Source organism: Salmo salar, chromosome ssa01 (assembly GCF_905237065.1).
Source record: "Salmo salar chromosome ssa01, Ssal_v3.1, whole genome shotgun sequence".
NCBI lineage: Eukaryota > Metazoa > Chordata > Actinopteri > Salmoniformes > Salmonidae > Salmo > Salmo salar.
In genome coordinates, this window is record NC_059442.1 from 19,271,472 (window position 1) to 19,296,821 (window position 25,350).

Consider the following 25,350-nt stretch of genomic DNA (forward strand, 5'->3'; position numbering starts at 1 on the left):
ATTGTAATTACTTCGCTACTATGGCCTATTTATTGCCTTACCTCCTTACTCCATTTGCACACATTGTATATAGATTTTTCTATTGTGTTATTGATTGTATTTGTTTATCCCACGTGTAACTCTGTGTTGTTGTTTATTATCGCACTGCTTTACTTTATCTTGGCCAGGTCGCAGTTGTAAATGAGAATTTGTTCTCAACTGGCCTACCTGGTTAAATAAAGGTGAAATACATTTTAAATTTAAAAAAAATAAACTAGGCAAGTCAGTTAAGAACATATTCTTATTTAAAATAACGGTCTACCCAAGGAACAGTGGGTTAACTGCCTTGTTCAGGGGCAGACAGCCTTTTTCAGGTTTTGCCATAGATTTTCAAGTAGATTTAAGCTAAAACTGTAACTCGGACACTCAGGAACATTCACTGTCTTCTTGGTAAGCAACTCCAGTGTAGATTTGGACTTCTGTTTTAGGTTATTGTCCTGCTGAAAAGTCATTTAATCTTTCAGCGTCAGGTGTTCCATTCTGTTTCTTTTTTATCCTGAAAACTCCCCAGAACTTAACGATTACAAGCCTACCCATAACATGATGCAACCACCACTATCGAGAGTGGTATTCCGTAATGTGTTGTATTGGATTTGCCCCAAACATAACACTTTGTATTCAGGACAAAAAGTTAATTGCCTTGCCATATTTTCTTTAGCAATATTACTTTAGTGCCTTGTTGCAAACAGGATGCATGTTTTGGAATATTTTTATTCTGTGCAGGCTTCCTTCTTTTCACTCTGTCAATTAGTTTAGTATTGTGGAGTAACTACAATGTTGTTGGTCCATCCTCAGTTTTATCCTATCACAGCCATTAAACTCTGAACTGTTTTAAAGTCACCATTGGTCTCATGGTGAAATCCCTGAACAGTTTCCTTCCTCTCCGGCAACTGAGTTAGGAAGGACACCTGTATCTTTTTAGTGACTGGGTTTATTGATAAACCATCCAAAGTGTAATTAATAACTTCACCATGCTCAAAGGGATATTCCATGTCTGCTTTTTAAATGTTGTACTCATTTACATAGGTGCCCTTCTTTTCGAGACACTGGAAACCTCCCTGGTCTTTGTAGTTGAGTCTGTGTTTGAAATTCACTGCTCGACTGAGGGACCTTACAGATAACTGTATGTTTGGGGTACAGTGATGAGGTAGTCATCAGAAATCATGTTAAACACTATTATTGCTCACAGAGTGAGTCCATGCAATTTATTATGTGCCTTTTTAAGCACATTTATACTCCTTAAGTTATTTAGGCTTGTCATAACAAAGGAGTTGAACACTTACAGTGCATTCGGAAAATATTCAGACCCCTTCACCTTTTCCACATTTTGTTACGTTACAGCCTTATTCTAAAATGGATTAAATCATTTTTTCCACTAATCAATCTACACACAATACCCCATAATGGAAAAGCAAAAACAGGTTTTTATACATTTTTGCAAATGTGTACAAAAAAGTATAACTTAATTATCAAATTTACATAAGTATTCAGACCCTTTACTCAGTACTTTGTTGAAGCACCTTTGGCAGCGATTACAACCTCAAGGCTTCTTAGGTATGACACTACAAGCTTGGCACACCTGTATTTGGGGAGTTCCTCACATTCTTCTCTGCAGATCCTCTCAAGATCTGTCAGGTTGGATGGGGAGCGTCGCTGCTCAGCTATTTTCAGTTCTCTCCAGAGATGTCTGATCAGGTTCAAGTCCAGGCTCTGAATGGGCCACTCAAGGACATTCAGAGACTTGTCCCGAAACCACAGTGTGCTTAGGGTCATTGTCCTGTTGGAAGGTGAACCTTAGCCCCAGTCTGAGGTCCTGAGCGCTCTGGAGCAGGTTTTCATCAAGGGTCTCTCTGTACTTTGATCCATTCATCTTTCCCTCGATCCTGACTAGTCTCCCAGTCCCTGCTGCTGAAAAACATCCCCACAGCATGATGCTGCCATCACCATGCATCACCGTAGGGATGGTGCCATGTGATGAGCAGTGCCTGGTTTCCTCCAGATGTGACGCTTGGCATTCAGGCCAGAAAGTGAATCTTGGTTTCATCAGACCAGAGAATTTTGTTTCTCATGGTCTGAGAGTCCTTTAGGTGCCTTTTGGCAAACTCTAAGCGGACTGTCACGTGCCTTTTACTGAGGAGTGGCTTCTGTCTGGCCACTCTACCATAAAGGCCTGATTGGTGGAGTGCTGCAGAGATGGTTGTCCTTCTGGAAGCTTCTCCCATCTCCACAGAGGAACTCTTGAGCTCTGTCAGAGTGACCATCGGGTTCTTGGTCACCTCTCTGACCAAGGCCCTTCTCCCACGATTGCTCAGTTTGGCCGGGCAGCCAGCTCTAGGAAGAGTCTTGGTGGTTTCAAAATTCTCTTATTTAAGAATGATGGAGGCCACTGTGTTCTTGGGGACCTTCAATGCTGCAGAAATGTTTTGGTACCTTTCCCCAGATCTGTGCCTCGATACAATCCTGTCTCAGGGCACTACGGACACCTCATGGCTTGGTTTTTGCTCTAACTGTGGGACGTTATAAAGACAGGTATGTGCCTTTCCAAACCATGTCCAATCAATTGAATTTACCACATGTGGACTCCAATCAAGTTGTAAAAACATCTCAAGGATGATCAATGGAAACAGGATGCACCTGAGCTCAATATCGAGTCTCATAGAAAAGGGTCTGAATACTTACAGTTGAAGTCGGAAGTTTACATACACCTTAGCCAAATACATTTAAAGTCAGTTTTTCATAATTCCTGACATTTAATCCTAGTAAAAATTCCCTTTCTTAGGTCAGTTAGGATCACCACTTTATTTTAAGAATGTGAAATGTCAGAATAATAGTAGAGAGAATGATTTATTTCAGCTTTAATTTCTTTCATCACATTCCCAGTGGGTCAGAAGTTTACATACACTCAATTAGTATTTGGTAGCATTGCCTTTAAATTGTTTAACTTGGGTCAAATGTTTCGGGTAGCCTTCCACAAGCTTCCCACAATACGTTGGGTGAATTTTGGCTCATTCCTCCTGACAGAGCTGGTGTAACTGAGTCAGGTTTGCAGGCCTCGTTGCTCGCACACTTTTTCAGTTCTGCCCACACATTTTCTATGGGATTGAGGTCAGGGCTTTGTGATGGCCACTCCAATACCTTGACTTTGTTGTCCTTAAGCAATTTTGCCACAACTTTGGAAGTATGCTTGGGGTCATTGTCCATTTGGAAGATCCATTTGCGACCAAGCTTTAACTTCCTGACTGATGTCTTGAGACGTTGATTCAATATATCCACATAATTTTCCCACCTCATGATGCCATCTATTTTGTGAAGTGCACCAGTCCCTCTAGCATCAAAGCACCCCCATAACATGTTGCTGCCATCCCCGTGCTTCACGGTTGGGATGGTGTTCGTCAGCTTGCAAGCCTCCGCCATAACGATAGTCATTATGGCCAAACAGTTCTATTTTTGTTTCATCAGACCAGAGGACATTTCTCCAAAAAGTACGATCTTTGTCCCCATGTGCAGTTGCAAACCGTAGTCTGGCTTTTTTATGGCGGTTTTGGAGCAGTGGCTTCTTCCTTGCTGAGCGGCCTTTCAGGTTATGTCGATATAGCACTCGTTATACTGTGGATATAGATACTTTGTACCTGTTTCCTCCAGCATCTTCACAAGGTCCTTTGCTGTTGTTCTGGGATTGATTTGCACTTTTCGCACCAAAGTACGTTCATCTCTAGGAGACAGAACGCGTCTCCTTCCTGAACGGTATGACGGCTGCGTGGTCCCATGGTGTTTAAACTTGCATACTGTTGTTTGTACAGATGAACGTGGTACCTTCAGGCGTTTGGAAATTGCTCCCAAGGATGAACCAGACTTGTGGAGGTCTACAATTGTTTTCTGAGGTCATGGCTGATTTCTTTTGATTTCCCCATGATGTCAAGCAAAGAGGCACTGAATTTGAAGGTAGGCCTGGAATTACATCCACAGGTACACCTCCAATTGACTCAAATTATGTCAATTAGCCTATCAGAAGCTTCTAAAGCCATGACATAATTTTCTGGAATTTTCCAAGTTGTTTAATGGCAGAGTCAACTTAGTGCATGTAAACTTCTGACCCACTGGAATTGTGATACAGTGAATAAGTGAAATAATCTGTCTGTAAACAATTGTTGGAAACATTACTTGTATCATGCACAAAGTAGATGTCCTAACTGACTTGCCAAGACATTTGTGCAGTGGTTGAAAAACGAGTTTTAATGACTCCAACCTAAGTGTATGTAAACTTACGACTTCAACTGTATGTAAATATTTCTAACATTTCTAAAACCTGTTTTTGCTTTGTCATTATGGGGTATCGTGTGTCGATTGATGATGATTTTTGTTTATTTAATCCATTTTAGAATAAGGCTGTAATGTAACAGAATGTGGAAAAAGTCAAGGGGTCTGAATACTTTCCCGAATGCATTGTATTGACTCAAGACATTTACATTTTTCATTTATATTTAACAATTTCTAAAAACATAATTGTACTTTGACATTATGGGGTATTGTGAATAGGCCAGTGATGAAAAATCTCAATATAATACATTTTAAAATCAGGCAGTAACACAACAAAATGTGGAAAAAGTAAAGTAAATGGATGTGAATACATACTGAAGGCACTGTAAGTTTAGAGGTATTTTTCTCTCTCGCTCTCAGTCTCTCTATCTGTCTCTGTCTCTCTTTGTCTCTCTTTGTCTCTCTCTCTCTCTCGCTCGCTCTCTGTCTCTCTCTCGCTCTCTCTGTCTCTTTGTCTCTTTTTCTCTCTTGCTCTCTGTCTCTCTATCTGTCTCTGAATCAGTCTCTGTCTCTCTATCTGTCTCTGTCTCTCTTTGTCTCTCTCTCTCTCTCTCGCTCGCTCTGTGTCTGTCTCTCGCTCTATCCGTCTCTGTCTCTCTGTCTCTCTGTCTCTTTGTCTCTCTTTCTCTCTCTGTCTCTCTGTCTCTGTCTCTCTTTGTCTCTCTTTCTCTCTTGCTCTCTGTCTCTCTATCTGTCTCTGTATCAGTCTCTGTCTCTCTATCTGTCTCTGTCACTCTCTGTCTCTCTGTCTGTCTCTCTATCCATCTCTGTCTCTCTGTATCTCTCTCTCTCTGTGTGCTAGTTTACTGCTCCTATTACCAGTCCCTCTCTAGTTAGTTTTCTGTAACCCACACATTGTAACGTTACTCTGCCCAACCCAACTGCACGGCATTAAGTTTCCTCCACTCTGTGGATGCTTTGTGGTGCTCCCTCTTAATTATTAAGCACCGTGTGTGTGTGTGTGTGTGTGTGTGTGTGTGTGTGTGTGTGTGTGTGTGTGTGTGTGTGTGTGTGTGTGTGTGTGTGTGTGTGAGAGTGAGTTAGAGCTGGCACAATTACCGTGTAACCGTAAAACATTTTTGGTAATGAACTACTGACTGAAGACAGGACGGCCGGGCATTTGTGTGGTTGAGTCCGTTTCTGTGGTAACATGGACTCTTAACAACGTGACAAAACTTTGTTGCTCCTTGCTGAAACAACCCACTGGGCACAGATGTCAGTTCAATATCTAATTTTCATTTACATTTGGTTGATTTTTCAACTAACATGAATTGAATATAAAATCAACAAAAAATGTTACCATATTTTTTGATCCAACCAATCAGTTTTTCACGCCGATTCAACGTCATCACATCGATTTTTTGGGGTGGTTGAAATGAGGTGGAAACTATGTTGATTCCACCAGTTTTGCCCAGTGGGAAGCAAGGTGTTGTAGCAAACGAGCACACATAAAAAGCTGCAAGCAAGGTGCAGCACTAGCACACATTGAACAGGAATGAATAGAACAGGTTTGGAACCTCTAACCCTGGCCATTTGGCTGGTAAACTCATGCATACACTCGCAACGGCTGCCTGGTATTGTGATGCAATAATTTCCATGGTAATGTAGAATGTTCATTCAAATGATGTTAACTGATGTGGCTCATGTAATCCAGTGGATTGGAATCAACAAACCACAGCACATATTGTACTTCCTGATTTGACTTTGTGCTTTGCTCCTAGGTTGAAGATGGGAAGGTAAAGACAATGTAATAATTCCATGCTGAAGCATTAGAAAATAAACAAATTCATGGGACCAGTGCTGTTGCTGGATTCTACAGGATTAGCCTTGAAAACGTGACCAGCGGTCGGGAAATCCAGTAATAACGTGGCTGTAGATTCTTCTATTTTTTATGAATAGAATGACAGTTATAATATGTGTTCGCTGAGTAGTTAGCTGAAATTCAGTACGATTGTGTTTATTTTTCACTTTGATGCCAAACTTTCTGTACTGCCATTCACTCCCAGTCATTCTGAATGCAGAAGCTGGTCCCTTGTTAAATAGTGGCACCAAGAGTTCTGGCAGGGTTCCCCAACTAGTGGCCCAACTGGCGGCCCAACTGGCGGCCCAACTAGTGGCCCAACTGGCGGCCCAACTGGCGGCCCAACTGGCGGCCCAATGTCTGCCCAACTGGCGGCCCAACTGGCGGCCCAACTGGCGGCCCAACTGGCGGCCCAACTGGCGGCCCAATGTCTGCCCAACTGGCGGCCCAACTGGCGGCCCAACTAGCGGCCCAATGTCTGCCCAACTGGCGGCCCAACTGGCGGCCCAACTGGCGGCCCGACTGGCGGCCCGACTGGCGGCCCGACTGGCGGCCCGACTGGCGGCCCAACTAGTGGCCCAACTGGCGGCCCAACTGGCGGCCCAACTGGCGGCCCAACTGGCGGCCCAACTGGCGGCCCAACTAGCGGCCCAACTAGCGGCCCAATGTCTGCCCAACTAGCGGCCCAACTAGCGGCCCAATGTCTGCCCAACTAGCGGCCCAACTAGTGGTTTTATTTGGCCCCTCAAGTTTTCTGATGGGAAAAAATGATATACGGTACCAGACAAAAGTTTGGACACACCGACTCATTCAAGGGTTTTTCCCTCAGGCCTTATTGCTTAATTATAACATCTGTGCTTACACACTGTCTCTGTTCGACACACACACACATACACACACCAACCACACACCAACCACACACCAACCACACACATCCACACACCATCCACACACCAACCACACACATACACACACCAACCACACACCAACCACACACATCCACACACCACACACATCCACACACCACACACATCCACACACCATCCACACACCAACCACACCCCAACCACACACCAACCACACACCAACCACACACCAACCACACACATACACACACCAACCACACACCAACCACACTAACCACACCAACCACACACCAACCACACACATACACACACCAACCACACACATACACACACCAACCACACACCAACCACACACCAACCACACCAACCACACACCAACCACACACCAACCACACACCAACCACACACCATCCACACACCAACCACACACCAACCACACACCAACCACACACCAACCACACACCAACCACACACATACATACACACACCAACCACACACCAACCACACACCATCCACACACCAACCACACACATACACACACCAACCACACACCAACCACACACATCCACACACCACACACATCCACACACCACACACATCCACACACCAACCACACACCATCCACACACCAACCACACCCCAACCACACACCAACCACACACCAACCACACACATACACACACCAACCACACACCAACCACACACCAACCACACACATACACACACCAACCACACACATACACACACCAACCACACACCAACCACACCAACCACACACCAACCACACACCAACCACAGATTACCAGGTGGCGAAGCCTTTCATCTTCCCGGACATATATCAGTTAAAAGTGGATGTGTGTCTGCCACTGCAATAGAGAGAATGTAGGTTATTAGAAAAGTTGAGAAGGGTGGACATCACAGGAGGTTGGTGGCACCTTCATTTGGGAGGATGGGCTCATGGTAATGGCTGCAGCGGAATATTTGGAATGGTATCAAATATTCCAAACACTTGGTTTCCATATGTTCGATGCCATTCCATTCACTCTGTTCCAGCCATTATTATGAGCGTCCTCCCCTCAGCTGCCTCCACTGATGGACATTACAGCTGCAATAGTACACACACGTCTATCTATCTCTCTCTCTGTCTCTCTCTACATCTGTCTCTCTCTCTCTGTCTCTCTGTCTCTCTTTCATAGTATAAAGTTGAATGAATAAAAGTAATATGAGCAGTGATGAGTGTGTGAATGTGTTGGTGTGTATGTGGAATATGTGGTAGGAGCAGGTGCTAGTGCTCAAGTTTCTCTGACGTGTGTGTCCTCCCTGTGCAGTGACCCTCTCTGCATCCCGTAGTCACTCTGGAATTCACATTTTACTCCATGTTATCTGATCGCTCCCCCGGAGGTTGATGTGTGTGTGTGTGTGTGTGTGTGTGTGTGTGTGTGTGTGTGTGTGTGTGTGTGTGTGTGTGTGTGTGTGTGTGTGTGTGTGTGTGTGTGTGTGTGTGTGTGTGTGTGTGTGTGTGTGTGTGTGTGTGTGTGTGTGTGTGTGTGTGTGTGTGTGTGTGTGTGTGTGTGTGTGTGTGTGTGTGTGTGGCACATTTTAGTGATGTAATTTGTGGCCACAAGAGAAAGTTGTGGTTTTAGACCAGGGCTCTCCAACCCTGTTCCTGGAGAGCTACCCTTGTGTAGGTTTTGTCTCCAACCCCAGTTCTAACTAACCTGGTTCAGATTATCAACCAGCTAATTATTCCAATCAGGTGGATTAGGGTTGGAGTGAAAACCTACAGGACCGTAGCTCTCCAGGAACAGGCTTGGAGAGCCCTGTTTTAGACTACAGGTAGCTAGCCTTTCTCGCTGTCTCTGTGTGCAGACACACACACACACACACACACACACACACACACAGTCACTGCGTTGGCTTGTGGAGTAGAGCAGAAGGGAGGACTGTCTGTGGGCGTTGAGCTGTGCAGTATGAGGAAGAGGACACACACCATCCCACTCTCCTCCCTCTTTCGCTGTGTGTTAGGTTGAATAGTTGTTTTGATGAAAGAGCAGATGTTTCTGGACTCACTCCCTCAACCCCCTCTTTCTCTGTGTAGGTTGAGCAGACCAGTCGTCCAGATCTGGCCCTGTTCCTCATTAAGTACCTGATGATGCTGGTGGTGGGGATTCCCTCAGTTTTCTGGGTGGGCAGCAAGAAGACCTGCTTCGAATGGGCCAGCTTCCTACACAGACGCAGAAACAAAGAGTAAGCCGGGAGAGAGAAAGCGAGAGAGTGTGGGCTCGTGATCTGCGCGTGTATTTTAATGTTTGTGTATTTCTCATTTCAAGCCGGTAATTTCATTACGTAGTAATGTAGAACCACTCGCTAGCTTGATAAATTGCAGAAAATATTCAAATGAGCAATTTGACCAACATTTGAATGTGGAATGTCATTAAAAGCCTCGTCATTCCCTCCCTCCTGACACACACTCTTCCCATAACCCGGTCTCCATGGTGATTAGGTTATTTTCTGTGCCTGTTCTCCCACCCTCAACAACACCCTCCTCCTCCTCTGCTCACCCCATCAATCTCTCCTCCCTCCCACTCCTCCATATCTCCATCTCCTCTCTGAAATTCTCTCACCCTTCCCTCTCTCCCTGCCCTCTTCTGTGTATCACTCCCTTTCCCTTCTCTCCCCCATCCCTTTTCTTTTGGCTTGCCCTTCTCCCTCCCTCCCTCCTCCCTCCCTCCTCCCTCCCTCCCTCCCTCCCTCCCTCCCTCCCTCCCTCCCCCTTCCACTCATTTCCTGCCCTCCCATGCCCCCCCTCTCTCCTCCCTCCCCTTCCACTCATTTCCTGCCATCCCATGCCTCTCTCTTCCCCTCCCTCCCTCTCCCTCTCTCCCTCCCTCCCTCCCCCTCTCACTCCCTCCCCCTTCACCCCTTTACTCCTCTCACTCACTTCCTCCTCTCTCCCTGCACTCCTCCCTCCGCAGTAGTGGGGTGAATGAGAGCAGACAGGTGCTCCAGGAGCCAGACTTTGCCCAGTCTCTACTGAGGGACCCCCACACCCCCATCATCAGGAAATCACGGGGAACCTCCACCCAGGTATGATTGGCACCATGACCTTGTCATTAAACATGGCCCTAACCATAATTCATAATGTAATATAATATGATATCACTAATTGTTTTTCATTCCTAATCCCCCTCCCCCAGGGCACCTCCACCCACGCCTCCTCCACTCACCTGGCCATCCTGGACGAGCCTGACGACCCTAGACACGCCCCTGATGACCGCAGACCAATCCATTCACTGGGCCACGCCTCCTCCACCCGCAGCAACGCTGGCAGCGTGCACAGCAAGACCAGTTACCATGGCAGTCTACATCGCTCCCGAGACGGACGGTAGGAGAGTGAGAGAGAAGGTGGAAAGGAGGGAGGGAGGGTTGGCTACGGATGCCACTATATATGAGCCGTTTTTATAATCAAAGATTAATACATGATGAAACTGGATTCAGGCTTTCCATAGCCTAGTTATGGCACTTCAAGAAATCCTTTTCTGTAGACGACTACTAATCTATCTGTTATTAACAGTTCTATACCTGAGATAAAATCACCTGGCTGTAGATTAGAGTGCACAGCTGGCATACCTGTTGGTGTGGATGTGTGTGTTGTACATAAAGTTGTGAACTACTTAACTAACGTCTCCTCCCCCTCTCTTTCCCCTGCGCCCAGCTACACCCCCTGTAGTTACCGAGGCGGCGAGGAGCGCACTCTACCCCCCCACGGCAGCACGCCCCGCCACGACCACCCGCTGTCCACTCACAGCAGCCTCCACGGACTGGATGCCCAATCACGGCACAGCAGCCAGTGTGATCTGTCCGTGGCCCCACCCACGCTTATCACCCACGGGACGAGCTTCGGCCGCGTCACTAATAATGGTGACAATGGAGCCAGTGCCTGACCGGAAACAGGAAATTATGTCATCACTGCTGAACAGGAAGTTGTCAGTTGTCCCGCTCCCCACCTTTGACATACACACAGGTCCCTCCCATTCAGGAGGAATATGTGAGAGAGGAAGTGGGGCTTTCAGTTTGACTGACAGATGGATCACTCCTGGACAGCTTTTCACAGAGCTTGCTAAGTAGCGAGATGCTAACCCTCAATCAGTCAGTTGGACATGGATTGGACTCTCTATGGAGGGAATGGCTTCATGGCCAGAAAGCCAGCCCACTATGAATGAGGGGGGTTGTGTGTGGACTCTGATACACACCAAGAGACCCAGAGATGAGCTGATAAGGTCTACTCTGTTTGTGTTACGGTGCTCTTGTGCTGTGGTTGTGAAACAAGACTATTATAATTTTTTATACTGTGAAGATTGGCTGTGAGTACTGCTGAAAATATGTGCGTGTGTGTACATGTAGTGCGGTACGTTAAACAGCACTATACTCCCACCTGGTGGAGAGAAACTATAGAAGCTAGGAGAGATCAACGCCTAGGCCCGACTTCCTAGGCACTCCTGTTGGTCAGTAAGGATGAATAGGGTTCAATAATAAGGTAATTCCTTCAACTTGCCTTGTGATATGATAGGTGAATAAAATGTGGGGCTATATTGCTTCAGGAGTGCGTAGGGAATAGTTGCTAGGGATCGATTTGGGATTCAGAAGTGAGGGAGTAGTGCTTATTTTGCTGCTGCTTCAGAGCTAAGCAGAGGAATGTGGGGGACTTTTTAAAGGGGGTGGGGGGGGTGTATCTGAAGTCTTTGCTATTGACAAGCGCTGTGTGAAACAACACAGGATCTGTACCCCTAACACTGGAAGAAAGGACTACTGGAGGAATACACTGGGGAGGAGGAGGAATACACTGGGGAGGAAGAGGAATACACTGGGGAGGAGGAGGAATACACTGGGGAGGAGGAGGAATACACTGGGGAGGAGGAGGAATACACTGGGGAGGAGGAGTGGGGAGGAGGAGGAATACACTGGGGAGGAGGAGGAATACACTGGGGAGGAGGAGGAATACACTGGGGAGGAGGAGGAATACACTGGGGAGGAAGAGGAATACACTGGGGAGGAGGAGGAATACACTGGGGAGGAGGAGGAATACACTGGGGAGGAGGAGGAATACACTGGGGAGGAGGAGGAATACACTGGGGAGGAGGAGGAATACACTGGGGAGGAAGAGGAATACACTGGGGGGAGGAGGAAAAAAAGGAAAAGATTGTGCTTGTGTTTACTGGTGTTTCTCCTGTCTTTCTGTCTTTCTGTATAAGTCTCTCACTCACCACACATACAACTGCAGTAGTCTTCTCCATTATGGTCATCAGGGGATTTTCTCACAACCCCTCAAAATCTCTCAGCCTAGCTCACCCCTATCCCCAGCCTTACCTGTGAACAAACACACACGCAAACCTACACACACATACACACTACAATGTACACTAAACCCTCCCTTGCCTCTAACCCAGCCTACCTGATCAGTCCAGAGGTACCTTAAACCACGCCTGCCACTCCTCAGTCACCTCAGACTGCTGCTGCTGCTATTGTGTGTCTTTGTATTACACTGCTGCTCCTGTGTGTGTGTGTGTGTGTGTGTGTGTGTGTGTGTGTGTGTGTGTGTGTGTGTGTGTGTGTGTGTGTGTGTGTGTGTGTGTGTGTGTGTGTGTGTGTGTGTGTGTGTGTGTGTGTGTGTGTGTGTGTGTGTGTGTGTGTGTGTGTGTGTGTGTGTCAGGACACTGTCAATCTCCGGAGTTCTTCTTTGGTGTTTTTCCACACTGAGTTGCACCTCAAAGATGTGTCCACTGGGCACCTCAAGATGCAACACATTCTTCTCTCTGTCTGTCTGTAGTGTATTTCTGAGCAAAGTAGCATATTTTTGCATGTCAAACACCCAAATATCCTTGTTCTGTGCCTGCTTCTGTGATTGACTGTGCTTCTCCCAGTTTCCTCATCACTCTCACTCATTCCCCTTCAGTCTCTCGAGCTGGTCCTCGAGTGTCCAGATATTGCATGGTTTAGTTCCAACCAAGCACCTCAATTATCTGACTACTGGTCTGGTCACCTCACGGAATGTTAAGGGATTAATTGATCAATATCAATGATTGGCTACATTTAACCTACACGTCCAAAGCAAATAATAAATTCCTTTTCAATTCCAGTAAATTCAGAAAGTAAACAAAATTAAAATTCCAAATTTTCCTAATTGAAAATCATGGCAGAGAATTGGAATTTCCGTGTACTTACTGAATTGACAGGAACCCTGATTCCAAGACCAGGATTTGCTACCCGGGATGAGGGACAATTTGTTGTACCTACTCCTCTTGCTGTAAGTCTATCTCTGTTCTCTCTGTACACATCACAGCTTTCCTAAAAGATTGAGCACTTTAACTCTATGGCTAGGTCTGTCCGAATGTGTGTAGATGTCATGTTGAGTTGTAGAGTTATGCAAGAATTCCAATAAAGTTTTTGAATGAAACGTTTTTGCGATGTTGGGGTGTGTTTTGGTTAATCTTGGTGTGGTTATGTATACAAACACTGCTGGGCCATCTCTCTCTCTTGTAAATATTGGACCATGAAGTCAAGATATACCTAAGCACCTTTTGATTTAATACATCAACAAGAAACAAATGAAGCCTACAGGGTGTCAGGTAGTCAAATAAAAAAAACTCCAGTCCAGGTGGTGGCGGTACTGCATCACAAGCCATGCCATCCGACATGATTATCCACAAAAAGAAACATCATTTCAGAGCATGCGGAGAATGCCTTTCATTTCGTGGCCTAGTCAAAAAGGTTCCAAACTTTAATTTGCCTAGCATTTCGCACCTAATAATAACATAACTACTGTAGCTGCCAACGTGAAACGACCCTACAAAAAAAAAGGACACAGCTAATTCAATAACATGGTAAGCAAACAGCATATTTGCACATAGTCTATAGCGCCTGATTAAATTGTGTTTACGAGCATTTTGTCCAAATGGGCAAACTACTGAGATGTGTGATACTTGTGAAAAAATGAAGTTTGCTTCTTTTACTATCATCCTAAATTAAGATATTGAATTATTTTGCCATCTAATGCATATTACGCTACTTTCCATGATGTGGACAGTGTTACATTACACATTGATGTTTCGACCACATCGAATTGGGGGGGTGTATTAGCCAAATTACACCCGTTTTACCTCAGATTGGTGACTTTACTATTAAAGTTTATTCAATACGATGCCAAAACATCAATTGCCTCAAAACATATTAATATCTTTGGTTTTGTACAGTTTACGTTGTCATAAGCACTGGGAGGACACAGCTCTCAAACCCTTATTTTTCATACATAGGGTTTTCTGTGGTTACATTCGCCCATGGTTAGCTCCATGTGAACTACAATTCCCGAAACTGTGTTTTTAAAGTTTAGAAACGTCAATTGTTGCTTTCAAACCGATTTTTCTAAACATATTCTGATTTGCCCCTTATCTTCCATATCAGTCGGAAATAATCTTTCAAATTAAATATATACACTTGCTGTAATAGTTTTTGCACAGATCTACAAACGGTATATGCCACCAGTTGACAAACTAAACTCCTGGCCAGTTAAGTTTCCACACAGGGAGATCATTAACACAGGTGGCCACGTGGGAAAACTAACCCTGTAAAGGTGTGTAGAAATTAACATTTTTATTATTATTTCTCGCTGATATGAAAGAGTTCTTTGTTTCCAAAACCGTAAGGCAAGCGATGTTTTACCGTTGACGAGCGTCGGGGGATCTTAACCAAAAACCTACCAGAAGATACTATCACCAATAGGCGGTAAAGCAGTCGGCGTCTATGAAGAGGTTAGATTTACAACGCAGCTATCATTTTCTTTTTCAAATGGAACGGATAATTCGGTGGCGGTCTCTATGAAAGTCACTGGCCACATATCAATAGACTGATTTTAAAGTCAAACTATCACTTAAATAGCAACCAACCGTTGTGACTGTTGATTACCTATGGCAGGTCGTTATTTGTTGACGTTAACTAACAGGAAAAGTTGTTTGTTCCATTATCCTTGGTTGCAGCCTCCCGAAATCAACATTTGCCATTCCAAAATGTTGATAGAAGCCTTGTACAAATGCTCATCTAACCAACCATGTAGAGGTTATTGCAAGTTTCCATGTGGCCTTTGAATAGTGTTGAAACAGTGCTACACAGCTGTTTGGTCAGCTGTTACAAAAATACATTTACACATGCATGTTATTCAATCATTGCACCCACACTACTCATCTGCATTGCCAGGCGCTAAAATAGAAGTTGCTTCTATTTGAACGCAATGCAAGTCCTGCCTCACCTCATTTTAGAAGCATATATCTAAGTGTCATCTCCTCATTGGTTATACCCACGTGTGTGTTTGAAAGATAAACTGAGGTCAGTTGTGGTAATACATCTTATTATGAAAGTTAGTTGCCAATCATCATATAAAGTCCAAAGAAGAAAAAGCCTGTAAGGAGGAGAGATGACTAGAAACGATTCGCTTGATTGTTTTATGTGTGGATTAATTGTGGGAGTAGAGGACCTTGTGCATTTCAGGTAAAATAACTCTGTTTATATTCCAGGACAAATTAGCTAGCAACAGCACGCTAGCTAGCGAAATAGGATAAATTAGCTAGCTGTGGCTAGCTAAATTGCCATCCATGTTTAATGCTTTTTGACTTGTCCCCAAATTAATATAATTGGTTTAGAGTTTGTTTTGATATTTCAACCGGCGTGTGGGGGGACAAAATCAATTTGTGCATGATGGTGGTTTGGGCACGGTGTTACATTTACGGCATTGGCAACCCACTTGAATCAAAATGCAGCACTTCAAAATGTAGCTAGCTGTCTTCTACAAATTGTCCTCTAACCAGTGACGTATACATTATTCCCAGATTCCGTGTGGTTTTTGAGCTGTGTTAACAGGATGTGCAATTGATTTCAAAGTGATAATTGATAGGAGTGATTGACAAAGCAGTGTTTCTTTTCTCTTTCTGTTTTGGTGTGTGCAGTTTAAAAGGTTCTCGTAAAAAAAATACAAGTAATGATTACTGTTGCACATGTACATTACCAGTCAAAAGTATGGACACGCTTTATTTTGACTATTTTTCTACATTGTACAATGATAGTGAAAACACAAACTATGAAATAACATATGGAATCATGTAGTAATGTCAACAGGCAGCAGCGACAGCATCCTTTTCAATTAAGACCCAGAGTTACCCCCCCCATTTTTACACTACTGTTTATTATCTATGCATAGTCACTTTACCTCCATGTACATGTTACCTCTTACATCGACTAACGTTATTTGTTATTTTTTCAAATTGTTTATTTAGTAAATACTGTCTTAACTGCATTGTTAGTTAAAACCTCTCTGGGCTAGGCGGGACGAATTCGTCCCACCTACGTAACAGCCACTTGCAGCCTGTGGCGCGATTTTCAAAACATTAAAAATCCTATTACTTCAATTTCTCAAACATATGACTATTTTACAGCTATTTAAAGACAAGACTCTCGTTAATCTAACCACACTGTCCGATTTCAAAAAGGCTTTACAACGAAAGCAAAACATTAGATTATGTCAGCAGAGTACCAAGCCAGAAATAATCAGACACCCATTTTTCAAGCCAGCATATAATGTCACCAAAACCCAGAAGACAGCTAAATGCAGCACTCACCTTTGATGATCTTCATCAGATGACAACCGTAGGACATTATGTTATACAATACATGCATGTTTTGTTCAATCAAGTTCATATTTATATCAAAAACCAGCTTTTTACATTAGCATGTGACGTTCAGAACTAGCATACCCCCCGCAAACTTCCGGGGAATTCGCTAACATTTTACTAAATTACTCACGATAAACGTTCACAAAAAGCATAACAATTATTTTAAGAATTATAGATACAGACCTCCTCTATGCACTCGATATGTCCGATTTTTAAAATAGCTTTTTGGTGAAAGCACATTTTGCAATATTCTAAGTACATAGCCCAGGCATCACGGGCTCGCTATTTAGACACCCGGCAAGTTTAGCACTCACCATAATCATATTTACTATTATAAAAGTTTGATTACCTTTTGTTGTCTTCGTCAGAATGCACACCCAGGACTGCTACTTCAATAACAAATGTTGGTTTGGTCCAAAATAATCCATCGTTATATCCGAATAGCGGCGTTTTGTTCGTATGCGTTCCAGACACTATCCGAAATGGTAAAGAAGTGTCGCGCGCATGGCGCAATTCGTGACAATAAAATTCTAAATATTCCATTACCGTACTTCGAAGCATGTCAACCGCTGTTTAAAATCAATTTTTACGCCATTTTTCTCGTAGAAAAGCGATAATATTCCGACAGGGAATCTCCTTTTCGGCAAACAGAGGAAAAAATCACAAAGGCGGGGGCGGTCGGGTCACGCGCATAAGCCCAGAGTCCCTTGATCGGCCACTTGAGAAAGGCGATAATGTGTTTCAGCCTGGGGCTGGAATGACGACATTCTGTTTTTTCCCGGGCTCTGAGCGCCTATGGACGACGTGGGAAGTGTCACGTTAGAGCAGAGATCCTTAGTAAAAGATAGAGATGGAAAAGAAGTTCAAGAAATGGTCAGACAGGCCACTTCCTGTAAAGGAATCTCTCAGGTTTTGACCTGCCATTTGAGTTCTGTTATACACAGACACCATTCAAACAGTTTTAGAAACTTTAGGGTGTTTTCTATCCATATGTAATAAGTATATGCATATTCTAGTTACTGGGTAGGAGTGGTAACCAGATTAAATCGGGTATGTTTTTTATCCAGCCGTGTCAATACTGCCCCCTAGCCCTAACAGGTTAAGGGCTTGTAAGTAAGCATTTCACTAAGGTCTACACCTGTTGTGACAAATAAAATTAAAAAAATTATTTCATATACCAGAATTCACCAAAACGGGTTTGCCCTGCCTTAACATAGGCTGATTTGTAGCTTGCTGGTTGACTTTACAGGAACGTTACCAAGCGAGGCTTGTCCTGGGAGGCTTCGTCCAACAGCCCATAAAGAAAAGATAGCTAGCGCACTCTATTGCAGGAATATATAGCTACTTTTCACCAATGCCAAACCTTGTTGGGTTTGCTAGCTAACATCCTCTTCATGTTTGTGTCACTTCCCAAAGATAAGACTTGGGTTGTTCTTGAATTGCGCTGGAATTTGCACCCCTCGCCTTTGCAACCATGAAAAACACTTTCAAATGACTAACAGTTACAGAACATAAATGTTTTTATTGATATTGAACGTTTTATCAATGATGTTCATGCATTTTACTAAGGGTACAGTTGGCTTGTCCCAGTAGTTGTAGTGACATGATTTAGGGATATGTTATCTATTATTTTGAATGCTAGAAAGTAAACAAGTATTTAAATCAATGAAAACAAAGACGTCTATTCCAAATACCTAATATAATTTATTACAAAATATAATATGTCCCTTAGTTTTATGTCATTGGTGTTTCTGCCTTAAGCTCATTACAAAGAAGGATCCTGACTATTAACTCTTATCGGGGAGGGGTCTAGAAAAAAATTATATAATCACATCCTTTTAGTATGTCATAAATTTGATAATTCCATTGACAATTTGGTGTCTAAAACCATAGTGTCAATTGGTGTTACTCAAGATAAATGAAATGACATTGTGATAAAAGTTGTTAATCATATTACTTTGGTTATTGATCTTTAAAGGGTTAATGACCTTAGATTTGAGCATCTCTGGTCTCCATAAAATTAGTTTTTTAATTTACCTAAAATGTATTACTACCTTGCTGGTGGCACAATGTTGTCATAAAGGTAAAAATGATTTAGTCATTAAGCTGCCATATTAGTTTACCGTAAATTCCGGACTATAAGCCGCAACTTTTCCCCCAGGCTTTGAACCTCGCGGCTTAAACAATGACGTGGCTAATATATGGATTTTTCCCGCTTTCAATTTTATTTATTTTTTTAAAACACATTCTGTGATGTGCTCAGTTTTTTGGCGGCATGAAGCTTTCATTAGACCAATGAAATTGCCGAACGGGTTAAGGTCAAACAACTTTTTTGTTTACTGTTTAGATTAAATCGAGCACTCTCAAACTTCCCCTCATTCTGATTACGGTAGTCATTTTGTCACCGTCATCATGGCAAAGACACGGAGAAATGCATATGATGCAGCTTTCAAGTTGAAGGCGATTGATCTGGCTGTTGGAAAAGGAAATAGAGCTGCTGCACGGGAGCTTGGTCTTAATGAGTCGATGATAAGACGTTGGAAACAGCAGCCTGAGGAATTGACTCAGTGCAAAAAGACAACTAAAGCTTACTGCTATTTTTACATTTTTTGTTACAAGCCGTGTTTCGTTAAAGCCTATTTATTTTTGTTACAAGCCGTGTTTCGTTAAAGCCTGTGTTAAGTTCATTTGTTTCAATGTACCGGTAGGCACCTGTGGCTTATAGACATGTGCGGCTTATTTATGTTCAAAATATATATATTTTTTTAATTCAGTGGGTGCGGCTTATATTCAGGTGCGCTTAATAGTCCGGAAATTACGGTATGTACATTTTTCCAAAATGCCATGCCCAAATGCCACCGCAATTCAATAACGTCCCTCTTGCTACACCTTTTCAGAAATCTACTGTTTGTTCTATACAGATATTGAGCTTGACAAGCCTGCATAATATCTGTTATAATTCTAGGATTGTGAGGACAGTGCCAGCCTGTCTCTTCCCTACCAACCTGATCCTGAACCTACGGTCACACTGGGTCCTGACTGTAACAGTGGAGCTCAGTGCACATTGCCTCCTCTTGCACTGCTGCTGGAAGACTGCATTAACCTGCTTGGGCCAAATGCAGAGTCTATGAAACTGGAGGAGGTAGCGTAGTAAGCATACATTACAAAATGATGTAGTTCATCAATGTATATTGTTCCATTTGACACCACCTACAATGTCTGTTTATGTTATCTTTTATTTTAGGATTGTGAGGACAGTCCCAGCCTGTCTCTTCCCCACCAACCTGATCCCAATTCGCCCCTCAAGAGGGTGACCGTACTGCTGAAGGACTGCAGGAAATCACTGAGTCCTGGCTGTAACAGTGGAGCACAGAGGATACTGCTGCCTCTCAAGAGTGTTCGAGTACAGCTGGAGGACTGCAGGAAGAAGCTGGGGCCAAATGCACAATCTATACAAGTTGAGGTTGTTGATAGCAGAGGTTCAACTCATCCAGGTAATTGATCAAATTTAGTAAACCTATAAGCATTTACTAATATTACTTTCCTCTAGTCGGCACATAAGACGTGTCTTTCTGTGTTTCTAGACTGACTTGTTGACACTTATGTTGGTTTGTTTTGTTGGAAAGTCAATAATTTAGACTTCCCCATGATCTCTGACCTCAGATTTTATGTGACCTAGAGGGTGACATTTTCCTCACACAAAACAGCACTGAACTGTGGAAAACCACATCACAATCCTCTGCAGTCTGGTAAAGTTAGTAATCCATTTTTAAAATTCAACCTCTAGTTGCAGTATTAAAATACTGCCTTATGTACTGTCTTGACTCGTGTCAAAATGCTTTTTATGCATGGGACAAATGTCACCATGGTCCATTCTAATTATTTTAAATGTTGTTCAATGCTTCTCTTGTCTGGCTTGTTATTACTGTGATCTTGTTTGAAATTATTTAACTGATAACTAGGTTTAGTTAATGATAGTGAATGTGTTTTTTGATAAACCGACAGACCTATGTGTTTAATTTAGATGTAAAATAAAAGATTTCCACGAAAGTGTAAAACTCTTGGCCTCATCCTTGATTTTCAGTTTGATTCGTTTTATTAGATAGTGAAACTGTGATAAACATCTGCCTTACATACAGAGAGGCTAGGCTACACCATCAAAGCCATCACTTCAGACTTCCATGAATACATCCATCAATATATTCACAACCTCCTGAAGCAAAGGCTCCTAGATTCATCCACCTATCATATTCAAATTCCACATGAACATAATTGAATTTAAGTGATTGTTATGGAAAAAATCAGCAACAAAGTTCAACTAATTTGATTTAAGAGTAATTGTCAGACTGAGTCAATGTAATCCCCCTTATTATTCAAAGGTCAACATTTCAATTATTTCCAGAATTTGCTAAGATCTGATTAAGCCTCAAAGCTCAATGGAATCAGTATTTGTGCTCTGTCCTGGCCACAGATAGATTTCTTATCTGCCATAAAAAGAAAGTCTGGAGGTACAATAGGAGGAGTTTCCTGTTGAAAGTGTGAGATGTAGATGGAGCATTTCTCATGTCTCAGGGTCTGGTCAAACTACAGCACCCTGGGTCTCTCCAGGGCTTCTCCTGGATCTTTGGTCTCTGAACTTCTCCCAGCCTCAGCTCGAGAACTCAGAGAGTTCTAGACCTTGGGGATGGGGTTCTATAACTCTGACCCAAATGCAGAGCGGTGTTCAGATGCTGCTAGTGATGTCAGGGAGCCGTATGCAGAGCTTCTCCGAGACTGCTCAGAAATGTCATCTCCACTCACAGTGGAACAAAACAATGTGGCGTCTACATGTTTCTCAACGAAATTCTTAAATACATTTTCAGAATGTCTGATCATTTTCTTGCCTTTGTACCTGGATTTCATATCTTAGACCCACTTTTGCAAAACTTGAAATACAATTTATCAATTCATAACAAATTGTAATTGACTGTAATTACCCATAATTCTGCACATTTTGATAGTTGTATTTCGAAAATGTGATCATCATGATTTAGTTATTGCAAAGAAAATCTATTGATCTACTTGGATTTTTTTTAAAGACCGACTCTTGTCAGTTTAGACAGTTAATTCAGAAAGTATTTAGACACCTGACTTTTTCCACATTTGGTTACGTTACAGCCTTATACTAAAATTGATTAAATAGATTTTCTTCCCCTTCGTCAATATACACACTACCTGATAATGACAAAACAAAAAAAAGTTGTTTTTTTTACAAATAAAACGAACAAAAACATTTACATAAGTATTCAGACCCTTTACTCAGTACTTTGTTGACGCACCTTTGGCAACGATTACAGCATCGAGTCTTCTTGTGTATGACGCTACGCTACAAGCTTGGCACACCTGTATTTGGGGAATTTCTCCCATTATTCTCTGCAGATCCTCTCAAGCTCTGTCAGGTTGGATGGGGGGCATCGCTGCACAGATATTTTCAGGTCTCTAAAGAGATGTTTGATCGGGTTCAAGTCCGGGCTCTGGCTGGGCCACTCAAGGACATTCAGAGACTTATCCCGAAGCCACTTCTGCGTTGTCTTGGCTGTGTGCTTAGGGTCATTGTCCTGTTGGAAGGTGAGGTCCTGAGCGGTCTGGAGCAGGTTTTCATCAAGGATCTCTCTTTACTTTGCTCCATTTATCTTTCCCTCGATCCTGACTAGTCTCCCAGTCCCTGCTGCTGAAAAACATCCCCACAGCACAATGCTGCCACCACCATGCTTCACCGTAGGGATGGTACCAGGTTTCCTCCAGATGTGACGCTTGGCATTCAGGCCAAAGAGTTCAATCTTGGTTTCATCAGACCAGAGAGTCTTGTTACTCATGGTCTGAGAGTCCTTTGGGTGCCTTTTGGCAAACTCCAAGCGGATGGACTCCAAACAAGTTGTAGAAACATCTGGGTTTCTACATCAATGGAAACTGGATGCACCTGAGCTCAATTTCGAGTCTCATAGCAAAGGGTTTGTATACTTACCTAAATAATCTATTTCTGTTTTCGCTTTGCCATTATGGGGTATTGTGTGTAGATTGATGAGGGGGGAAAAAACTATTGAATCAAATTTGAAATAAAGCTGTAACATAACAAAATGTGGAAAAAGAGAAGGTGTCTGAATACTTTATGAATGCACTGTATGTTTGTGTTAATCTTTGTGCAGACAGTTGCGTTCTTTTCACCAATGTACTCTATTTGCAATTTTGACAATATCAAGTTTTGATAAATCTATTGATGTTTTAAAAAGGCAGCTACATTTGGGGAAGCTACAATTGGGGAACTCCAACCTGAGTTAAGCTTTTCTCTCGGTGTATTCTGATAAATTTAAGCATGATAATAGCTTACGGGGTGGATATTTAAGAAATGAAGGTGTGGTGGAAGTGTCCACAGATACGCCTTATTCTTTTATTTGTATTTCTTTGTTACTTTTTCTCCCCTACTTCGTGGTATCCAATTGGTAGTTAGTCTTGTCTCATCGCTGCAACTCCTGTACAGACTCGGGAGAGGCGAAGGTCAAGAGCCGTGAGTCCTCTGAAACATAACCCACACTGATTCTTGACAAAATGCTCACTTAACCCGGAAGCCAGCTGCACCAATGTGTCAGAGGAAACACCATGCACCTGGCGACTGTGTCAGCGTGCACTGCGCCTGGCCCATCACAGGAGTCGCTAGTGCGCAATGGGACAAGGACATCCCTGCTGGCCAAACTCTCCCCTAACCTGGATGACGCTGGGCCAATTGTGGGTCTCCCGGTCGCGAACCCAGAATCTCTAGGTTGCACAGCCTTAGACCACTGCGCCACTCGGGAGCCCTAGATCCGCCCTATTCTGACCTTCACTTAATACCCTCATAAGTCCACCACTTTTATGTGAGGGAACCATGAATAAGGCTGAGTGAACTTACTGGTTCCAAGTGGAAAAAGCATCTACTTAATTGTTTAAAGATAGAAATAACAGCATTCTCCTTGCACTGTCATTTCTAAATTGATAAGAGCTAGGTAAATGACTAATACGTTTGGAGAAGGGGATAGTAAATACACATTGCAATTGTTTTGGATATTTTTTTCTTATGATCCCTGGAGACGAATGTAAAACCAGTCATATGGAAGCAAACTGAAAATCATATCAACGTGACATGTATTGCGGCCCCTTTTCCACAGTGAAGTAGGCTATAAATAGCTGTGCTGTTATTCTACATTTTTATTGTATTTCTTCATAATTTGGAGACCCAATCTATAGGCATCTGTCGGGCCGAACCTGCCGAGTTGATGTATGTGCTTTAGAATGTTTTAATTATACAGTGCATTCGGAAAGTATTCAGACCCCTTGACTTTTTCTACGTGTTACATTACAGCTTTATTCTAAACGTTCCCTCATCAATCTACACACAATACCCCATAATGACAAAGCAAAAACTGTTTTTTTATTTTTTTTTTGTTGCAAAAAAAACCCAACAAAAACCGGATACCTTATTTACATAAATATTCAGACCCTTTGCGATGAGACTCAAAATTGAGCTCGGGTGCATCCTGTTTCCCTTGATCATCCTTGAGATGTTTCTACAACTTGATTGGAGTCCACCTGTGGTAAATTCAATTGATTGGACATGATTTGGAAAGGCACACACCTGCCTATATAAGGTCCCACAGATTGGATTTACTATGGATCCCCATTAGCTGCTGCCAAGGAGGCAGCTACTCTTCCTGGGGTCCAGCAAAATTAAGGCAGTTTAAAAACATTACAAAACATTCACAGTTTTCACAACACACTGTTCCCTCAGGCACCTACACCACTACCCCATATTTACAGTACAAAATCCATGTGTACGTGTGTGTATGGTGCGTATGTTATCGTGTGTGTGTGTGTGTATGCATGTCTGTGCCTATGTTTGTGTTGCTTCACAATCCCTGCTGTTCCATAAGGTGTATTTTTATGTTTTTAAAATCAAATTTGACTGCTTTCATCAGTTACTTGATGTGGAATTGAGTTCCATGTAGCCATGGCTCTATGTAGTACTGTGTGCCTCCCATAGTCTCTTCTGGACTTGGGGACTGTGAAGAGACTTCTTATGGCATGTCTTGTGGGGTATGCATGCGTGTCCGAGCTGTAGTTTAAACAGACAGCTCAGTGCATTCAACATGTCAACACCTCTCATAAATACAAGTAGTGATGAAGTCAATCTCTCCTCTACTTTGAGCCAGGAGAGATTGACATGCATATTATTTATATTAGTTCTCTGTGTACATCTGAGGGCCAGCCGTGCTGCCCTGTTCTGAGCCTATTGCAAATTTCCTAAGTCCCTTTTTGTGGCACCTGACCACACGCCTGAACAGTAGTACAGGTGCGACAAAAATAGGGCCTGTAGGACCTGCCTTGTTGACAGTGCTCTCAAGAAGGTAGAGCAGCGCCTTATCATGGACATACTTCTCTCCATCTTAGCTACTGTTGTATCAATATGTTTTGACCATGACCGTTTACAATCCAGGGTTACTCCAAGCAGTTTAGTCACCTCAACTTGCTCAATTTCCACATTATTTATTACAGGACTTAGTTGGGGTTTAGTGAATGATTTGTCCCAGATACAATGCT

General features: G+C 43.0%; 2 protein-coding genes across 2 annotated transcripts in view; both read left to right on the forward strand.

The window, feature by feature from the left end:
* LOC106571436 (frizzled-3) overlaps positions 1 to 11,859 on the forward strand; it is a 41,911-nt gene extending 30,052 nt beyond the window's left edge. The window contains exons 7-10 of the mRNA XM_014144576.2: positions 9,123 to 9,271; positions 10,000 to 10,111; positions 10,222 to 10,409; positions 10,740 to 11,859. Of these exons, the coding sequence (XP_014000051.2) occupies positions 9,123 to 9,271; positions 10,000 to 10,111; positions 10,222 to 10,409; positions 10,740 to 10,968 (678 nt within the window). The 3' untranslated portion in view covers positions 10,969 to 11,859. The remainder of the gene's footprint in view (positions 1 to 9,122; positions 9,272 to 9,999; positions 10,112 to 10,221; positions 10,410 to 10,739) is intronic.
* A 1,835-nt stretch (positions 11,860 to 13,694) lies between these two features.
* On the forward strand, positions 13,695 to 20,790 carry LOC106571589 (uncharacterized). Its single transcript, XM_014144872.2, has 3 exons — positions 13,695 to 13,905; positions 19,706 to 19,882; positions 19,985 to 20,790. The coding sequence occupies exons 1-3, from the start codon at positions 13,903 to 13,905 to the stop codon at positions 20,240 to 20,242; spliced, it is 438 nt and encodes a 145-aa protein (XP_014000347.1). The 5' UTR covers positions 13,695 to 13,902; the 3' UTR covers positions 20,243 to 20,790.
* Positions 20,791 to 25,350: the final 4,560 nt, after the last annotated feature.

What these genes read in the sequence shown, in the direction of transcription:
- LOC106571589 (XM_014144872.2), top strand. An exon ending in AGTCTATGAAACTGGAGGAG is followed by an intron (nt 19,883 to 19,984) that starts GTAGCGTAGTAA and finishes CTTTTATTTTAG; the next exon opens with GATTGTGAGGACAGTCCCAG.